The sequence below is a fragment of the Podarcis bocagei genome (genome assembly GCF_964188305.1).
Source record: "Podarcis bocagei genome assembly, chromosome: 3".
NCBI lineage: Eukaryota > Metazoa > Chordata > Lepidosauria > Squamata > Lacertidae > Podarcis > Podarcis bocagei.
This window is the reverse complement of record NC_138127.1, coordinates 105790271-105807296: the sequence shown is the minus strand read 5'-3', so window position 1 is coordinate 105807296 and position 17026 is coordinate 105790271. Positions and strand designations below refer to the sequence as shown.

At 45.3% G+C, this 17026-nt stretch overlaps 1 protein-coding gene across 1 annotated transcript in view; it reads right to left on the bottom strand.

Moving 5' to 3' along the window:
• Positions 1-16719, bottom strand: part of CTSB (cathepsin B) — a 28541-nt gene extending 11822 nt beyond the window's left edge. Inside the window, exons 1-3 of the mRNA XM_081188776.1 lie at positions 16564-16719; positions 3948-4089; positions 2387-2472 (exon numbers count right to left, since the gene is read on the bottom strand). Of these exons, the coding sequence (XP_081044902.1) occupies positions 2387-2472; positions 3948-4073 (212 nt within the window). The 5' untranslated portion in view covers positions 4074-4089; positions 16564-16719. The remainder of the gene's footprint in view (positions 1-2386; positions 2473-3947; positions 4090-16563) is intronic.
• Positions 16720-17026: the final 307 nt, after the last annotated feature.

Below are 17026 nucleotides of genomic sequence, written 5' to 3'. Positions count from 1 at the left end.
CAAAATTGGGAGTGCGGAAAGAGGAGCAACAGATTAACGTTCTGGGCATTCCTTCTGTTAAGTTGTGGGTGAACATATCAGACGACACAGCGATTCTTCAAACAGCTCGTTTATTCACAGGCCAGAACAGAACTGAACTAAAGGGTTCAGCCAGCCTGCTTATATAGAGCTCCAGTATAACGTAACTGTAACAATTTTCTAAAACTATCCAATCACTGAACGTCACTTTCAATCCTTCATTTGCATAACTATCTACAGTATCCCCCTGCTGACCCAGGGTGAGAACTTCAGTACATAACACCTTTTTCCAGATCAAGACATGAAACAGGATGGTGCCCCACACCAAGTCCAACCAAGAATTTAAACAATGCCCTCTTGAAAAGATAATGGGGGCAATTGGAATATGCAGCAGCAATGGGCGAACTAGAATGAACCATGGAAGCAGGGGAAAGGGAAGCTGGACGATTAATGTATTGGTTTTGTACTTGAGGGAAGAAATTGTAAATGCGGAAAGGATAAATAAAAAGGGGGGAGAGAATACGATAAACAATGCCCTTTTGCATATGGAATCTGCTTTTAGAACAGGGATGCTAGTACTCATGAATAAATGAAAATTGTGTGTGTGTGTGTGTGAGTGAGTGAGAGAGAGAGAGATTTCATTCAAGAACTCATTTTAAACTCTCATCCCATTAACATTAAGCAGGCCCATTCTATTGCTTTCAGCACCTGCTAAAACCCTTCTTCATTTCAGCAAGCTTACGCCGGCTTGCGATTTTATCATGCATTCTGGAACACCAGAGATTTACAGAAGATTGGAAGACGTATGTGAATTATTTGAAGAGCAACTGTAATCAACAAATTACGCTAGTAGGACTACAAGAAGTTTTGTAAGGAGAAATATACGAAGCATTACAAAGTAGGAAAATAGATAGAGATATTGGTTATGAGTTTGAAATGTAATAGGGAAAATAAGAAATGCATACTAAGAGACGAGATTGGAAAATTTTCAGGCAGGATTGATGGAAGTCAAAAAAATTGAATAAGATGTAAAAGTATGTTTAATTACCGTTAAAAATGATATGTTAAAAAACTAATAAAAATTAGAGAGAGAGAGAGAGAGAGAGAGAGAGAGAGAAACACCTAATTTTTATTATAGGCAGTTTGTTTGTTTGTTTTTTAATTGAAGGTAATGGTAGGTTGTTATTATTATTTATTAAATTCATATACCCATCCTTCATCACAAGATCACAGGATGATTCACAAAATAAAATTAGTTTTAATTAGCTAGTTGATGCAGGACCCTTTCTCTGTGTGGGACAAATTAAGATTTACCTGTTATAGAGGACTTTGTATTTCTCTCTCTCTCTTCATTTAGGTTAGGTTTTTTTATTGTTTCTTTAAAACTTTTCAGAATAACATTGCAATTTTCCAATGTTATTTATATTTCAATAAAAATGTGAACTTGCATGCTTGCCATCTCAAACAATTATTTTAAGATTTATTTGCACACTATGTAGATGTTTTCTATCAAGTAAGAGTGGTATTAAAATTATGTTAATAAAAAGTAAAAAACAAAACAAAACACCCATACTGGTAATAAGACTGTTTCCCAGAACTCACTAAGTTAAAAACATGAAGTTGCTGAGATAAACTGCTGTTTCATAGGCCAGCAAACAGTTTTCCATTAGATTATCAGCTGCCACCGATATAAATGTGTCTTGAAAGTCTCACCCACGCCAAGTACCCAGTAATCCAAAAAGCCCAGAAAACTCACAGCCTGTTCCCCACCCGAAAGGTTAGGAATATAGGAAACCACCATAGATCTGTTGGAGAAATATTGGGATTCAATACCCAATATTCTGTGGGTTCAGCCTGGACAGCAAATAAGATCCAGACTCCAATTGTCAATCAAACATGTTTATTTAGGCGTTGCAGCGCCAGCGAGTTTCAGAAAATGGCAAAGCTCTGTCAGTGGTTCCAGGGTATTGAACCTCAATATTTTCCCAACACACCAAGACAAACCATTGGTCCATCTACCTAGCAGCTCTGCAAGGTACTGAGACAAAGCACCAACTATGGGATGGCAGAGGTTTAAGCTGGAATCTTTTGCATGCAAAGCGTGACCAAGTCCCTCTGGCAGCGATTTAAGAAGATGATGGGAGGGGTCAGGAATAGCAAGGAACCCCAAAGGGATATTACTGCAATTATTAAATCAATTTCACATTTTGACAATATGGAATCCATATTTTGCTCCACTTAATATCTGAAGCTTCGTCCTCATTAAAAAGCAGGCTAGACCTGTGTCTGGAAACTGAATGGAGAGGTCCAGAGTTACAGGAAATTTGTGCAGCCTTGAGTATCTAGAGGTAAGGAACAGAAAACTCACCTTTCTGGTAGTTTGGGGCCATGCAGAAATGTGCCGCACAGCTTTTTCACATAGCTCAGGTCCACATTGTGGAAGTTGTGCCCAGCCTTTAAGAAAAGACAGAAACATGATTGTACAGTGGTACCTTGGTTCTCAAACGGCTTAGTTGTTGAGCAACTTGCAACCCGAACAATGCAAACCCAGAAAAAAGTTTGCTAACTTTTTTCGGAAGCTGAATATGCTCTGATTTGAGTGTTACGCTTCGAATTTGAGTGCCACGCTTCCATTCTGAGCGCTGCACTTAGGTCTATCTGTTTTTGCTATTTATTTTTGTGGCTTTTCTTGTTTTTTGTGACTGTGTGGAACCCAGTTCAGTTACTGATTTATCGACTGTGTGACTGCGGAAATGGATAAAAGCGGCAAAGCCTCTTTAGACAATGCAAGTAAGGGAAAAAAAATACATCATCTACAATACTGTTTTATTGATTTTACAGTACAGTACATTGTTTATTGCTTTCATTTTGTGGGTCAGTCGTCTCGTTAGATAGTACAATTCATGTCATATTCTTCTTTCAGGGGTTGTTTTTAAAAGTCTGGAACGGATTAATCCAGTTTGCATTACTTTCTATGGGAAAGCGCAGCTTGGTTTTGGAACGGACTTCTGGAACGGATTAAGTTTGAGAACCAAGCTAGCACTATACACTCTCCAATAGTTATTGTACAGGAGTATCCTGCAGAATTGTCTTGTGATGAGGACCTGATCACTCCCTTCTCCACCCCTATGTTGAATTCACAGCTGAGAACTTGGCAGAATGGCAGGTGACATGAACTGGGAACCTCAGGACAAACTGTAGGATAACCAGCCTCATAACCAAAATGCTCAACTCTTCATTAAAGCCTGGAAGGGGTTAAAGCCATAGAGTAAGCTGTTCTGCCAGGCTTAGCGAAGTCAGACGCCCTTCACCTTGGAGGAAAGCAAGCCTGCCATTCTACCACCTGATCTGCAGCATGTTGAGAGGTAAAAAAAAGGGGGGGGGAGCTCAGGAATGGGACATCTGCCTTGCTGTCATCCCAGTGGGCAGATAATGATGATGATAATAATAAAATAATAAAATAAAATATAATAATAATAATAATAATAATAATAATAATAATAATAATAATAATAATAAATAAAATAATATTAATATTTTATTTGTACCCTACCCATCTGGCTGGATTTCCCCAGCCACTCTGGGTGGCTTCCAACAAAGATTAAAAATACATTAAAATGTCACACATTAAAAACTTCCCTGAACAGGGCTGCCTTCAGATGTCTTCTAAAAGTCAGAGATAGCTGCTTATCTCTTTGACATCTGATGGGAGGGCATTCCACAGGGCAGGTGCCACTACCGAGAAGGCCCTCTGCCTGGTTCCCTGCAGCTTTGCTTCTTGCAGTGAGGGAACCGCTAGAAGGCCCTCGGCGCTGGACCTCAGTGTCCAGGCTGGATGATGGGGGGGAACGCTCCTTCAGGTATAACACCTCCTTCTCCTGCCAGTGTCATCCGCCATCCCAACTGGCCAGCCAAAAGTTGGTACTTACCTGCCAGGTAGTGTTCAACTTATTGATGTAGTTGACCATGTCGTGAGAGAGAGGGGGGAAGATGGGGACACTGCGAGCGCCCGTGAGGACCACCAGGAGACACAGAGATACCACGAACCGCCACATTTTGGAAACTGGAACCCTAAGGGGTGGGGAAAAAGAATGGAAGCAAATTTAAGTTGCATGACTGATAAACTGCCAAATACGAACAAACAATAAAGCTGCACATCACTATTTTAAAAAGAGCATATCAATGTTACAAGGAATTATGGACATGCATCTTTTTGGCTAATGCTATCTTGCCTGGGGCTGGTTTTGCAGTCAACAGTCTTGGGCTATTGACTAGCCAGAGATCTCAGCTCATTGAATATAAAAAAGCATCGTGCAATCTGGACCAATTAAAGAGAGACATTTTGCTTGAGGAAGAGGCACACAGGAGACAAGAGTTTTTCAATGGTGCATCTAGGAAGTCAGTGAAACCAGATGAGCAGGTAGGGGTGGAAGTGATGTCATATTAAGAAACCCCTCTGGCCTTCAGAAGGTGTGTAAGGCAAAGTATATGATGAGTGTGTGTTTTTTTTAACCACAAACTTGGGTGAGCTAGAAGAGTAAAAAAAAAACACCTCATGGAAAGTCAGTGGTACCTCAGATTAAGTACTTAATTCGTTCTGGAGGTCCGTACTTAACCTGAAACTGTTCTTAAGCTGAAGCACCACTTTAGCTAATGGGGCCTCCTGCTGCTGCCGCTCCACCGGAGCATGATTTCTGTTCTCATCCTGAAGCAAAGTTCTTAACCTGAAGCACTATTTCTGGGTTCGCGGCGTCTGTAACCTGAAGCGTATGTAACCTGAAGCATGATTTCTGTTCTCATCCTGAAGCAAAGTTCTTAACCTGAAGCACTATTTCTGGGTTCGCGGAGTCTGTAACCTGAAGCGTATGTAACCTGAAGCGTATGTAACCCGAGGTACCACTGTAATCAGCAATACAGTTGCACCTTGGTTATTGAATGGAATCCCTTCTGGAACTCCGTTCCGACTTCCAAAAATGTTCAACAACCAAGGCGCGGCTTCCGATTGGCTGCAAGAGCTTCCTGCACAAAATCGGAAGCTGTGTCGGACGTTCGGCTTCCAAAGAACGTTCGCAAACCAGAGACTCACTTCCGGGTATGCGGCGTTCGGGAGCCAAAGCATTCGAATCACAAGGTGTTCGGGATCCGCGGTACGACCGTACAGGCACAGAGCAAAACAAGGGCCACCAATGTGTCACCCAGCAACAGCACTGAGTCTGCGCAACACCTTCTATGGTGCCCACAGGTGGTCTCAGTAAATGTCCCCTCAAGTGACTTTTCTACTTTAACTTCTCATAGTTCTTTCCTTAACTCAAGGTTGTCATCTGAACTAGCCAGATGTTTAACAGATAATCAATCACAGTTAAAAAATAAGATCACATCTGAAAAATAAGATGCCAAGAAGAACAGTTGCCAGCAACAGAAGAATGGCAAATAAAACTTATGGACTACGCAGAAGTGGCAAAAACTGACAGCAAAACTCAAGAGACTATGACAATGAGAAGTTTTTAAAAGAGTGGGATAAATTTATTGCGTATGTGTAGAAATACTGTAAACAAGTTGGTACACTGGCAGGTTTAGATTAAGCACCTTTAAGTAGTAAAGAAAGAGAGAATGTAAAGGTGTGAACAAGTGGATAAAAATGATAACAAAATGCAGAGAATGGTGTAAGATGTAAAAAACCAGTAGAAGGGGGCGGAAGGTAGTTTTGAGGTTTAAAGAACCCCAAAAGGTTTGTAAAATAGTAGGATTTTTTTATTAGAAGTATAAATGTTAGATGGTGGTTTGGTTTTTTGTATCCTTATTTTATTTTTGGTAAAAAAATTATTTACAGAGAAAAATAAGACTTCAAAGATATATTGCCCCCCAAATGGCAACTACACATTTTGTTTTGGTAACTTGTAAACCTTGGTTTGGGACGCGGGTGGCGCTGTGGGTTAAACCATAGAGCCTAGGACTTGCCGATCAGACGGTCGGCAGTTCGAATCCCCGCAACGGGGTGAGCTTCCGTTGCTTGGTCCCTGCTCCTGCTAACCTAGCAGTTCGAAAGCACATCAAAGTGCAAGTAGAAAAATAGGTACCACTCCGGAGGGAAGGTAAACTGCATTTCTGTGCACTGCTCTGGTTCGCCAGAAGCGGCTTAGTCATGCTGGCCACATGACCTGGAAGCTGTATGCCGGCTCCCTCGGCCAATAAAGCGAGATGAGCAATGCAACCCCAGAGTCGGCCACGACGGGACCTAATGGTCAGGGGTCCCTTTACCTTTACCTAAACCTTGGTTTAAGGAGCCACGTGGCACCTAGCTTATATGCCTGAGTTTCTAACAGTGATAGGGAAGGACTACAGTGGTACCTCAGGTACGCTTCAGGTTACAGACTCTGCGAACCCAGAAATAGTGCTTCAGGTTAAGAACTTTGCTTCAGGATGAGAACAGAAATAGTGCTCCGGCGTCACGGCGGCAGCAGGAGGCCCCATTAGCTAAAGTGGTGCTTCAGGTTAAGAACAGTTTCAGGTTAAGTACGGACTTCCGAAACGAATTAAGTACTTAACCTGAGGTACCACTGTATTTAGGTTAGCAAGCCTCCACTAGGAAGCAGTATGGCCCAAACAGATTTCAAGCCCTGGTGATAACTAGACTAACATCACCCCCGAAATGGTATTTGGTTTTGACCAGTCAGCTGTCCTCTGAGTCAGGTTAGGATTCTATCAGGTGCACTAGTGGTCAGTTGACACAGACAGGATTGGCTGCGATCTTGCTTGTCTGGTGTAAGGGAAAGGAGCCGATGGTGCTTGCAAACCTCTCTTGGGGCAGACAGACTCTTATCTAAAGGCAGGCAAGCACATTTTGCAACTCAGAGATCAGCTAAAGCGTCTTGGGTTTTGCATTATCTCAGAACCCAAGTCACATGCAGGAAAACAGGCCGTCACTTTTTGCTGAATTGCACCGAGAGCAAGCCAGACAGACACCAGCCTGGTTATTTTTTAAAAGTTTCAACACTAAATGGAACACGTAAAGCTCATTCCCACTGCCTCTAACTTCCCCACTGCTTTTAAGGAAGTGAGTGAAATGTTAAAATTAAAAGCGGGAGGGTTCTGGGAAGTTCAGTGGGGAAGTTCCACTGCAATCCCCTATACTGTTCTGCTTACTACTGAATTTTACAAAAATAAGAAAACAATGAAATTATCAGGGGGTGAAGGGAAAAAGAAAGAAAGCTAAAAACAACTATTTCCAAAAATAAGCAAAATCAGCAATAAACTGAAAAGCAGATTAAAACACACGCCAACATTACACATGTTTTAATATGGGGTTGCCTAAACAAGATATACTTTTATCAACAGGCAGGGAGTTGCAAAGTGGAGGTGTTGCCACACTGTAAGATTTGTGGGGTGGGACCCGTGTCCTGCTAGCTCCCTGGCCATGCCAGGGAAAACCCAAAGTATGCACACATTCAGTCTGCGGAGTTTACAGACCAAAGTCAACTTTCCTTGCCACTCAGTTTGTACTATAGCCCAGTTGGTTAGAGCGTGGTGTTGATAATGCCAAGGTTGCAGGTTTGATCTCCGTATGGGACATTTGACCCTCCTCCTTTTTAAGCTCCTGTCTGCTCCCAATGAGATCCTCAAGGGTTCTGCCGAACCCAGAAACTTGCCACAAGACAGTTTTAAATACAGTTACTCTGTGGGGAGACTGGGAGATTTATCACAGTACCAGCTGCTTCACTCAAAGATGCTTCAATAGTTAGATTGTGCCCTTGTCAATTTCCCCATTTCACATGCACATATGTTGATGAGCTGCAGTACAGAAGCGTCTTTAAAAACAGCTCCACGAACAGATGAGCAAGGAGAAACTCTCTGGTTACAAGGCTGAGAATACCCAGGCAACTTTCATTTCATTTCAACCTGCAACTTCCATTTCTTCCTTGCAGAGGAGAGTTCTTCCTCTTCCGTCAGCCGATGACTCACTCAACTTCACTATCACGCTCCAACACACAGCAGCCAAGAGCCCATAAACACTCTCAGGCAGAAATATTCACTGCTTGAAATATGGCGTCCCTCAGACCTGTAGCTCTCTAGATGTTTGACTCCAAAATTCGTTGGATGATGACCTGTGCCACAAACTAGATTTAATGAACATTCATATCAGAGTGTTTTGTAAACTGATAGCCATAGCCGTTTATATACTAACCTTTTATGCTCTTCCATATCTGTTTAATGCTCCTAACCCTTCTTTTAGATTCTTACACAGTGGTACCTCGGGTTAAGAATTTAATTCGTTCTGGAGGTCCGTTCTTAACCTGAAACTGTTCTTAACTTGAGGTACCACTTTAGCTAATGGGGCCTCCCGCTGCCGCCACCGCACAATTTCTGTCCTCATCCTGAAGCAAAGTTCTTAACCCGAGGTACTATTTCTGGGTTAGTGGAGTCTGTAACCTGAAGCATCTGTAACCCGAGGTACCACTGTAGTCTTTTATATTGAAATAAATAAATTAAGGTCTTATGTATATAATAAAGGTTCATAAATGTATCAAACAAACACGTACATAGATATATAGGCCACATATCTGAAGCTGCACAGGAGAGCAGCCATTAAGCCATTTTGACTCCCAGGCTCACCAGGTGTTTTCTCTGCAAGGTCAAATGGAGGAGCCTCCCCATTGCCTTTTCCTTCACAAATCCTGTCTTAAGGGTATATCTGTGTATGAATAGGGTGAGCCTGTGACCTGGCTCAGGAACTAAGTACTTATCATTACAAAAGACTGGCCAGGCTCCCCAGGGTATCAATCCAGTAAGCATTAACAGGTAACTTGCTAGTCAGGAGGTAAACAACGCACTCAGATTTTTGCTTTAGCCCACCCTTTCTGTGATGTAGGTATGATGTATCTGGGGGTGGTCTTGGACTCCAGGACGGGCAATTAAAAATGTCTATATAAGGGCGCACACCTGGGTTCTGGGTCCTCCTCCTTTCCTGTGTGTGAGGGGCGCACCCTGTTGCAACAGTTCAATAAAGATCAAGCTTATCAGCTGCTTTGCTTCTCAATATTCTCTGGTTGGCCTCTGCTTTTTTCCTCTGACTGATGGAGAACCTACAAAGGACTCTATGAGGGCTCTTGTGTTCCCCATAAGGGAATATTTTCATTTATTACAATATATACCTTCTGTTTTAATAATTTTAGCTTTCCAAAACATTTTACACATTTTAAATGAATGCACCCCACCCTACTTATGTGGGCCAAGACTGTAATAAGTATTTGATTGATTAACTGGGTTGGGCTTGCTTCCCTTCCTGAAATCCTCAAGAGCTGCTTGCAATTCCCATCATCCCTGACCACTGGTCCTGTCAGCGAGGGATGATGGGAGTTCTAGTCCCAAAACATCTGGAGGGCCAAGTTTGGGGATGCCTGAGCTAGGTGGACAAATGGCTTGGTACATACACAGCACTTTCTGGTGGAGGAAAGTCATAATGTTAAGCGTGAGCTTGAGGATAATCTTCACCCAAACCTGCTACTGCATCTCCAAGACTTTTTTAAGGCAGGTTTAAAGTCAGGGTTCCTGAGACACATGTACTTGAAATTGGACTTTTATGGATGCAGATGCGGTTGAGAGACCCCTGAGAAATGACACCAAAACAGAAAGCACCATCTGCCAGTGCCCTTTTATTTTTTTAAAATGCAATCGGCGATGAATGTCCATTTTAAAAAGTTGCAAGCAGGCGATAGTTAAAAGGAGGAACCAGAGGAGTTAACAAAACCCTCAAAGATGAGGTGTGCAAGCCTCGAACAAAGGATCCAAGAATTAAGAAGATGAACGAAGGACTGCTTCTTCCAACCTCCTCCCAGGTTAAAACAAGTCACAACCAACTCGTGACTTCGCCAGAGACAATAGGAACAAGTAGACTTTGGACTGTATTTACGATAGGAGTTGATTTTGAACCCGTTTACGCAGGCCTCTTCTCTCCCCTCCCTGCCCCAGTAAAAACGAACATAAATCCTTCTAAACACACAAAACACACACACAAAAGGCCCCAGCTCTTTTAAAAGCAAGCAGAGCTGGAAAGACAGCCCGAAATCTGGGTCACACAGCCCAGATTTGTGGTTCTGAAGAGATTTTTCATGGTGAGTGTCTTCCTCCCCTTCTCCCAGATACATGCAAGAAGAGCTTGTTTCTGTTGTCCTTAAGGCAGGCGTGTTTTCAAGCTTTCCACATCACAGAAAGGGATTTTTAAGCTGTGATTCCTGCACTGGACTAGATGGCACTTTGGGGTCCTCTACAAATCTGCTGGGAAGCCTCTGCTTCATCTGACATAAACCCCATTCTGGGCCAGGTTTTGTGTTCCTCAGCCTTCTTCAACCTGGTGTTTAGGACTCTGGTTCCCATCACCCTGACCACTATGCATGCTGGTCGGGCTGGCTGATGAAAGCTAAGGAGCCCAGTGAAAAAAATAAATTAAGGTCTTATATCTATAATAAACTTTCATGGACTTGCCAGGCAAACACCTACATAAATGTATGGACCACATGTCTGAGGCAGCACAGGAGGGCAGCCCTGGAGCCATTTTGGCTCCCAAACTGACAAAATGTTTTCTCCGCAACATCAAAGGAAAATGGAAAAGCCTCCCCATTGTCTTTTCATTCACAAAACCTGTCTTAAGGGTATAGGTAAAGGTAAGGGTACCCCTGCCCGTACGGGCCAGTCTTGCCAGACTCTAGAGTTGTGCGCTCATCTCACTCTATAAGCCGGGAGCCAGCGCTGTCCGCAGACACTTCCGGGTCACGTGGCCAGCGTGACAAAGCTGCTCTGGCGAGCCAGCGCAGCACACGGAACGCCGTTTACCTTCCCGCTGGTAAGCGGTCCCTATTTATCTACTTTCACCCGGGGGTGCTTTCGAACTGCTAGGTTGGCAGGCGCTGGGACCGAACGACGGGAGCGCACCCCGCCGCGGGGATTCGAACAGCCGACCATGCGATCGGCAAGTCCTAGGCGCTGAGGTTTTACCCACAGCGCCACCCGCGTCGTCTTAAGGGTATATCTGTGTATAAATAGGGTGGCGGTTAGGCATTGGCATTGTTTTGTAGATGGAAGAGGGGAGGAAGTGCCATCACCTGCCCCGCATATTGAAGGGTAGTCCGGTAAAGGATTACGGGTGGCGTGGCCCCGTCCGAAGCCTGGGGAGGTGAGGGCCTATGCCACGCCCCCTATCGGTGGCCCCGCGAGAGTTCCTAGTTGATGTGCAGGACTCCCCCTACTGGTGGTTAACCCTTCCTGGACTTCAAGCGGACAGGCTGAAGCCGGATAGTCGGTTAGGACCAATGCCTAAGCCAATACCACTCATCACCTGTAACCAATAAAGTTGTGGCCCATTAACCTTAATAATTGTGCCATGTGTCTTTATTTCCACTGGGGGGGGGGGGCGGGAAATCGGCACGCAATTAGCCCAACTGCAAATCCTATTCGCTACTCAGCCAACTGACGCCTACTGTGCCTCTTCCCCACCAAGACATGTCACGGCTGCTCCAGGAAACCAAAATGTCAGCTCAAACCACAGGAGCCAGCCAAAAAAAGATCTCGTCCGGCGTCTGAGCTGGTGAAGCTGTGGAGAGTGGAACAGAGATGTGAGGGTTGAGTGGGTGGAAACCTCTGGGCCTCAGGCTAGGAGAACTTCCACAGATCAGCAAGAGGTTTTTTCCCACCCCCAGGCCCTTCCTCCCGCTAAAGGAGTTGCCAGGCTATCAGTGGAACTCCATACCTGCTCAGCCAGTAGAGCCTGATACTCTTATTAAAAGGGTTGCGGATTCGAGTCTCACGTCTGGCAAAAGATTCCAGCATTGCAGGGGGTTGGACTAGATGACCGCTGTGGTCCCTTCCCACTCTAAAATTCTATGATCTGCAACCAACCTGCCAAAGGGCTCCAATTTAAAGGAGACGCACCCATGTAGGAGCATAGGAAGATGCCATCTTCCATGTCAGACACCACTGGCCTATCTACCTTAGTACTGTCTTCACTGACTGGCAGCATCTCTCCAGGGATTGAACCTGAGACCTTCTGCATGCAAGTGTTGTGCCACTGAGCCCTTCCTAGTGTCTCCCTATCACTGGGTACAGTTTCTGAATAAAAATAAAAAATTATTATTATTATTATTATTATTATTATTATTATTATTATTATTATTATTATTATTTTGCACCCTGCCAATCAGGCTGGGTTTCCCAGCCACTCTGGGCTGCTCCCAATAGAATATTAAAAATGTGATAAAACACCAAACATTAAAAACTTCCCAAAAGAGGGCTGCCTTCAGATGTCTTCTAAAAGGTGTGAAGGTCTTTATCTCCTTGACATCTGATGGGAGAGTGTTCCACAGGGTGGGAGCCACTACCGAGAAGGCCCTCTGCCTGGTTCCCTGTAACTTTGCTTCTCGCAGGGCAGAGTGATGATGTCCGGGCAGAATGATGGAGGTGGAGATGCTCCTTCAGGTATACTGGGCCGAGGCCATTTAGGGCTTTAAAAGTCAGCACCAACACTTTGAATTGTGCTTGGAAACACACTGGGAGCCAATGTAGATCTTTCAGGACCGGTGTTATATGGTCTCGGAAGCCACTCCCAGTCACCAGTCTATCTGCCACATTCCTGATTAGTTGTAGTTTCCGGGTCACCTTCAAAGGTAGCCCCACGTAGAGCGCATTGCAGTAGTCCAAGTGAGATAACTAGAGCATGCACCACTCTGGTGAGACAGTCTGCGGGCAGATAGGGTCTCAGCCTGTGTACCAGATGGAGCTGATAAACAGCTGCCCTGGACACAGAATTGACCTGTGCCTCCATGGACAGCTGTTCAGGGGTGGCATGCAAAACTCTTGAGATTTATACCTACTGACACTAGTTAAATACAGATCAGGTGGGCCCTTTTGTTTTTCTTCCAGCATGGACACCTCCCACCAGACTACTCCCAATCTTTTTTTTAGCAAATAACAGCGCATCCCCCACCAGTACGCTAGCTAGACACAAGCTCACAGTTCCTGGAAATTACATCAGTTAGTTTGCTTGGCTTGGGACCAGATCGGTTGCCTTTTCAAATCTCTTGGCCACTATGGAAAGCCACACCACACAACCTCCACACAGGAAGAGAAGGAGCTTCTTGATATAACGTCAGGCTACTAAGTCCACCAAGTCCACCGAGCTCAGAATTAGTCACACCTGTGGTTCCCAAACATTTTCAGGAGATTGCCATCTTGGTTCCACAAACTCATTTCCAGAGCCCTCCCCATACCCTAAAAACAGAATAGCGGTTTGCACAACCCGCTAAGGAAGAAAAGACACAAAAAAATTGAAAGCAGCAGCAATTAACTGCACACTTCCTCAAAATCCACTTAGAACTATTAATTAATTAAAGTTGGAACCACTGATCTAGGGGTCATCCAGCCCAACCCCCTTCAGATGCCACAATTCTATGATTCTATTACTAACCTTGAGAGGGACACTGTACTTCTGTTGCCGCAGCCTAGAACTGCATAACTTTTTTTGCTGCTGCTTCATGTGAAGCTTGCTGTCTACTAAGACCCCTAGATCAGTGGTTCCCAACCTTTTTTGGGCCATGCCCCACTTAACATTTCTAAAATGCTGATTCCCCAGTGACATATACCATATTTTTCGCTCTATAAGACGCACCAAGTTTTTGGAGAAGGAAAACAAGAAAAAAAAAATTCTGAATCTCAGAAACCAGAACAGCAAGAGGGATCGCTGCGCAGTGAAAGCAGGAATCCCTCTTGCTGTTCTGGCTTCTGGGATAGCTGCGCAGCCTGTACTCGCTCCATAAGATGCACACACATTTCCCCTTACTTTTTAGGAGGGAAAATGTGAATCTTATAGAGCAAAAAATACGGTAATTCTTATTACAGTGGTTACCTCTGGTTGCGGACACGACCTGTTCCGGGGTGTCATTCGCACCCCAAAAAGTCCATAACCAGAGTGGCGCTTCTGCGCATGTGCGAAGCGCAATAGAGTGCTCCTGCGCATGTGCGAACCGTGCAAAACGCTTCTGCGCATGCAGCAAAACCCAGAAGTAAACACTTCCAGGTTTGCCACGTTCTTAACGCAAAAAAAATGCAACATGAAGCGTTTGCAGGAAGAGGTATGACTGTATTCAAAGTCTAAAAGGCCATTATCTTGGTCCAAACAAGCTTTCAAATTGCCCCCCTTAAAAATCAAATTGCCCCCCCTAGATCCTTTTCATGCTACTTAAAAAGCTTAAAAATAAAACCAGAACTGCCCTGGATAAAGGGCAATTGGATCATCTGACTAAAGCTGCAAGCGTAAATAAGCTTATCAACACTCAAATGCTACTGAGGCTTCCTTAGAAACCTTTTTTTTTTTTTTTTTTGGAGCAGGCCTTGAGTTTCAAAATCAGATATATAAGAAGCCCCACCCTTGGAGAAGATCTTCCTCCTCCTGCTTCCCATCTCTCCTCTCTCACACACAAAAAACAGAGCCGTCTAGGACAACACCAACGGTTCAATTCCAGTCTTCCCTCCAGCCCAAACATGAATTATGAGACTAGATTAGCAAAAAAAAAAAAAAAATTCAGCCAACGGTATGTGTGTGTGTGTATATATATTATACAAACAGGCAGTGCCACTGGGTCAACTCCCCTAAGGTCAGGCCACAAAACCTGTTATGGGTCCCAGAATGTGCAATATGTTCAGAGTAATGGGAACTGGGGTTAAGCAGGCGGAGAGGAGATATTGGATCCATCAGCCAGCATGCTCAATGGTCAGGGATGGTGGCAGCTTTAGTTCAGCAAAATCTGGCAGGCCACAGTTTGTCCCAACTCTGGTTAAGAGAAGGAGGATGGCATTGTTGCCAACTTCAATATTATGAATGTAAAAGGTAAAGGTAAAGGGTCCCCTGACCATTAGGTCCAGTCGCAGACGACTCTGGGGTTGCGGCGCTCATCTCGCTTTATTGGCCAAGGGAGCCGGCATACAGCTTCTGGGTCATGTGGCCAGCATGACTAAGCCGCTTCTGGCGAACCAGAGCAGCGCACGAAAACGCCGTTTACCTTCCCGCTGGAGCGGTACCTATTTATCTACTTGTACGTGCTTTCGAACTGCTAGGTTGGCAGGAGCAGGGACTGAGCTGAACCGTGACCTTCTGATCGGCAAGCCCTAGGCTCTGTGGTTTAACCCACAGTACCACCCACATCCTTTATTTAACATACCTTTAGCAAAACAATTATTTAGCAGCGAAGGGTTGGTGTGGCCCCACTTTCAAGACAGCCCCTCCCAATATATTTGATTTACACCCCACCTACTCTCCAAGGATTTCCAGGTGGGTTATATAGTTCTCCCCCTCCCCATTTTATACTCACAACAACCCTGTTAAGTCTTATTTTTTATTATTATTAATTAAATTTGCATACTGCCCTATACCCGCAGCTCTCAAGAAAGAAAAGTAGGTAAGATTGGCTAGCCCAAAGCCACACCCAGTAGCCTTCGTGGCTGAGCAGGTGATTTGAACTCTGCTCTTGCGGGTCCTAGACAGACACTCCAGGGGTCCGCAAGGTTTACCTTGCCTGGGCCAGTTCACTCCAGCAGAGATCCCTCCATGGGCCAGATCATGTGCGCATGTGAGCACGCACAGCTGCGATTTCTGGCGTCTGTCTGTGCAGACACGATTTTCAATGTCTGCATCTGCACAGAAGCGATTTTTGGCATCTGAGCATGTGCAGACACGATTTCCGGCACCACAAAAGTGGTCCCCTGCACCAGTTTAGTGCACTGTGTGGGGACTCGCCGAGCCGGTGGCTCGGTTCGGGGGCCGGTTAAATGACCCCCATGGGCCGCTTATGGCCCATGGGTCTTAGGTTACCTACCCCTGCTCTAACCACTACACCCCTACTGCCTTTGCAATATATTTGCACATATATGCGGTAAACCTGCTGGGGCATAGCAACTGGAGGTGGGAGGAAAACAAAACCTGTTTGTATAACAGAGTGGGAAGCTTTTGCATATGAGTGAGCCCGGGACACGAAAGCGTGTACAGAAGGCCCTCCCGAGACAGACACCCAGACACTTTCCACCCCCAGATACCTTGAAGTCTACTTCTCCTCCCATCCCACCCCACCCCCGCCAAAAAAAACCCCAACCGCTTCATCGGTTTCCTTTAGGGAAGGAAGGAAGCAAATCAGATTCGCCAAACTCTTTTGTAAACCTGCTGTAACTGTTGCAAAACAAAACAAGAGGCCGGATTTAGAGTGTCTGAAGGTTAGCTTTGGTTACTCTTAAACAACAAACCAACAAAGCGGGTTTTTGAGTCTTGGGCGCGCACACTCTTTACCGGCGAGTAAGCGACCCCCGCGGCACTTGCTGAAAATTTGGGAAAGGATTTTTTTGGCAAAAGGAGAGGGAAGGGTCCCACGCCTTGCGCAATATTGCAAACCTCTCCACCCTGGCCACTTCCTCCTCCTCCTTCCCGCACCATAATAGACACCCTCAGCAGCCAGGGCGGCCAGGATCGGGGCCACGCCCTGCCCTAAGGAAGGAGTAAAGTGTTGTTCTTACCTGAGATGGAAGTGGATCTTAGCCAAGCTGAGAAAGCCGGAGAGTTCAGGTCCCCCCCTATATAAGGGCAGCTGCCGGTTGGGTCGTCTAGGTTGCGCAGCCGAGGCTCCTCCTGCTGACTCAGCCCACGTGGGCGCTGCGCCTCTCCGGCAGCTGACCCGGCAGCACGTGATTCCCCACCCCTCCCTCCCTCCTTCCTCCCCCACCCACCCACCCACCCCATAGATAAATCATGTGATCGTTGCTTGGCTTGCAAAGATGGGTGGCGCGCCCATCTCTCCAAAGCGCAAAAGGGGCGCTTTCGAATTCGACCGTTTGTTTTACTCTAAAGTAAACGCTGCGGGTGTCGATGGGGCATGATTGGGGCGGAGGGGAGGTTGACCAAGGATTGCGCGCCCAGAGGCACCGCGCCGGGCCCAATCCTGCACACCCCTCTTTTCCCCGCCCTTCCTTTCCATGATTA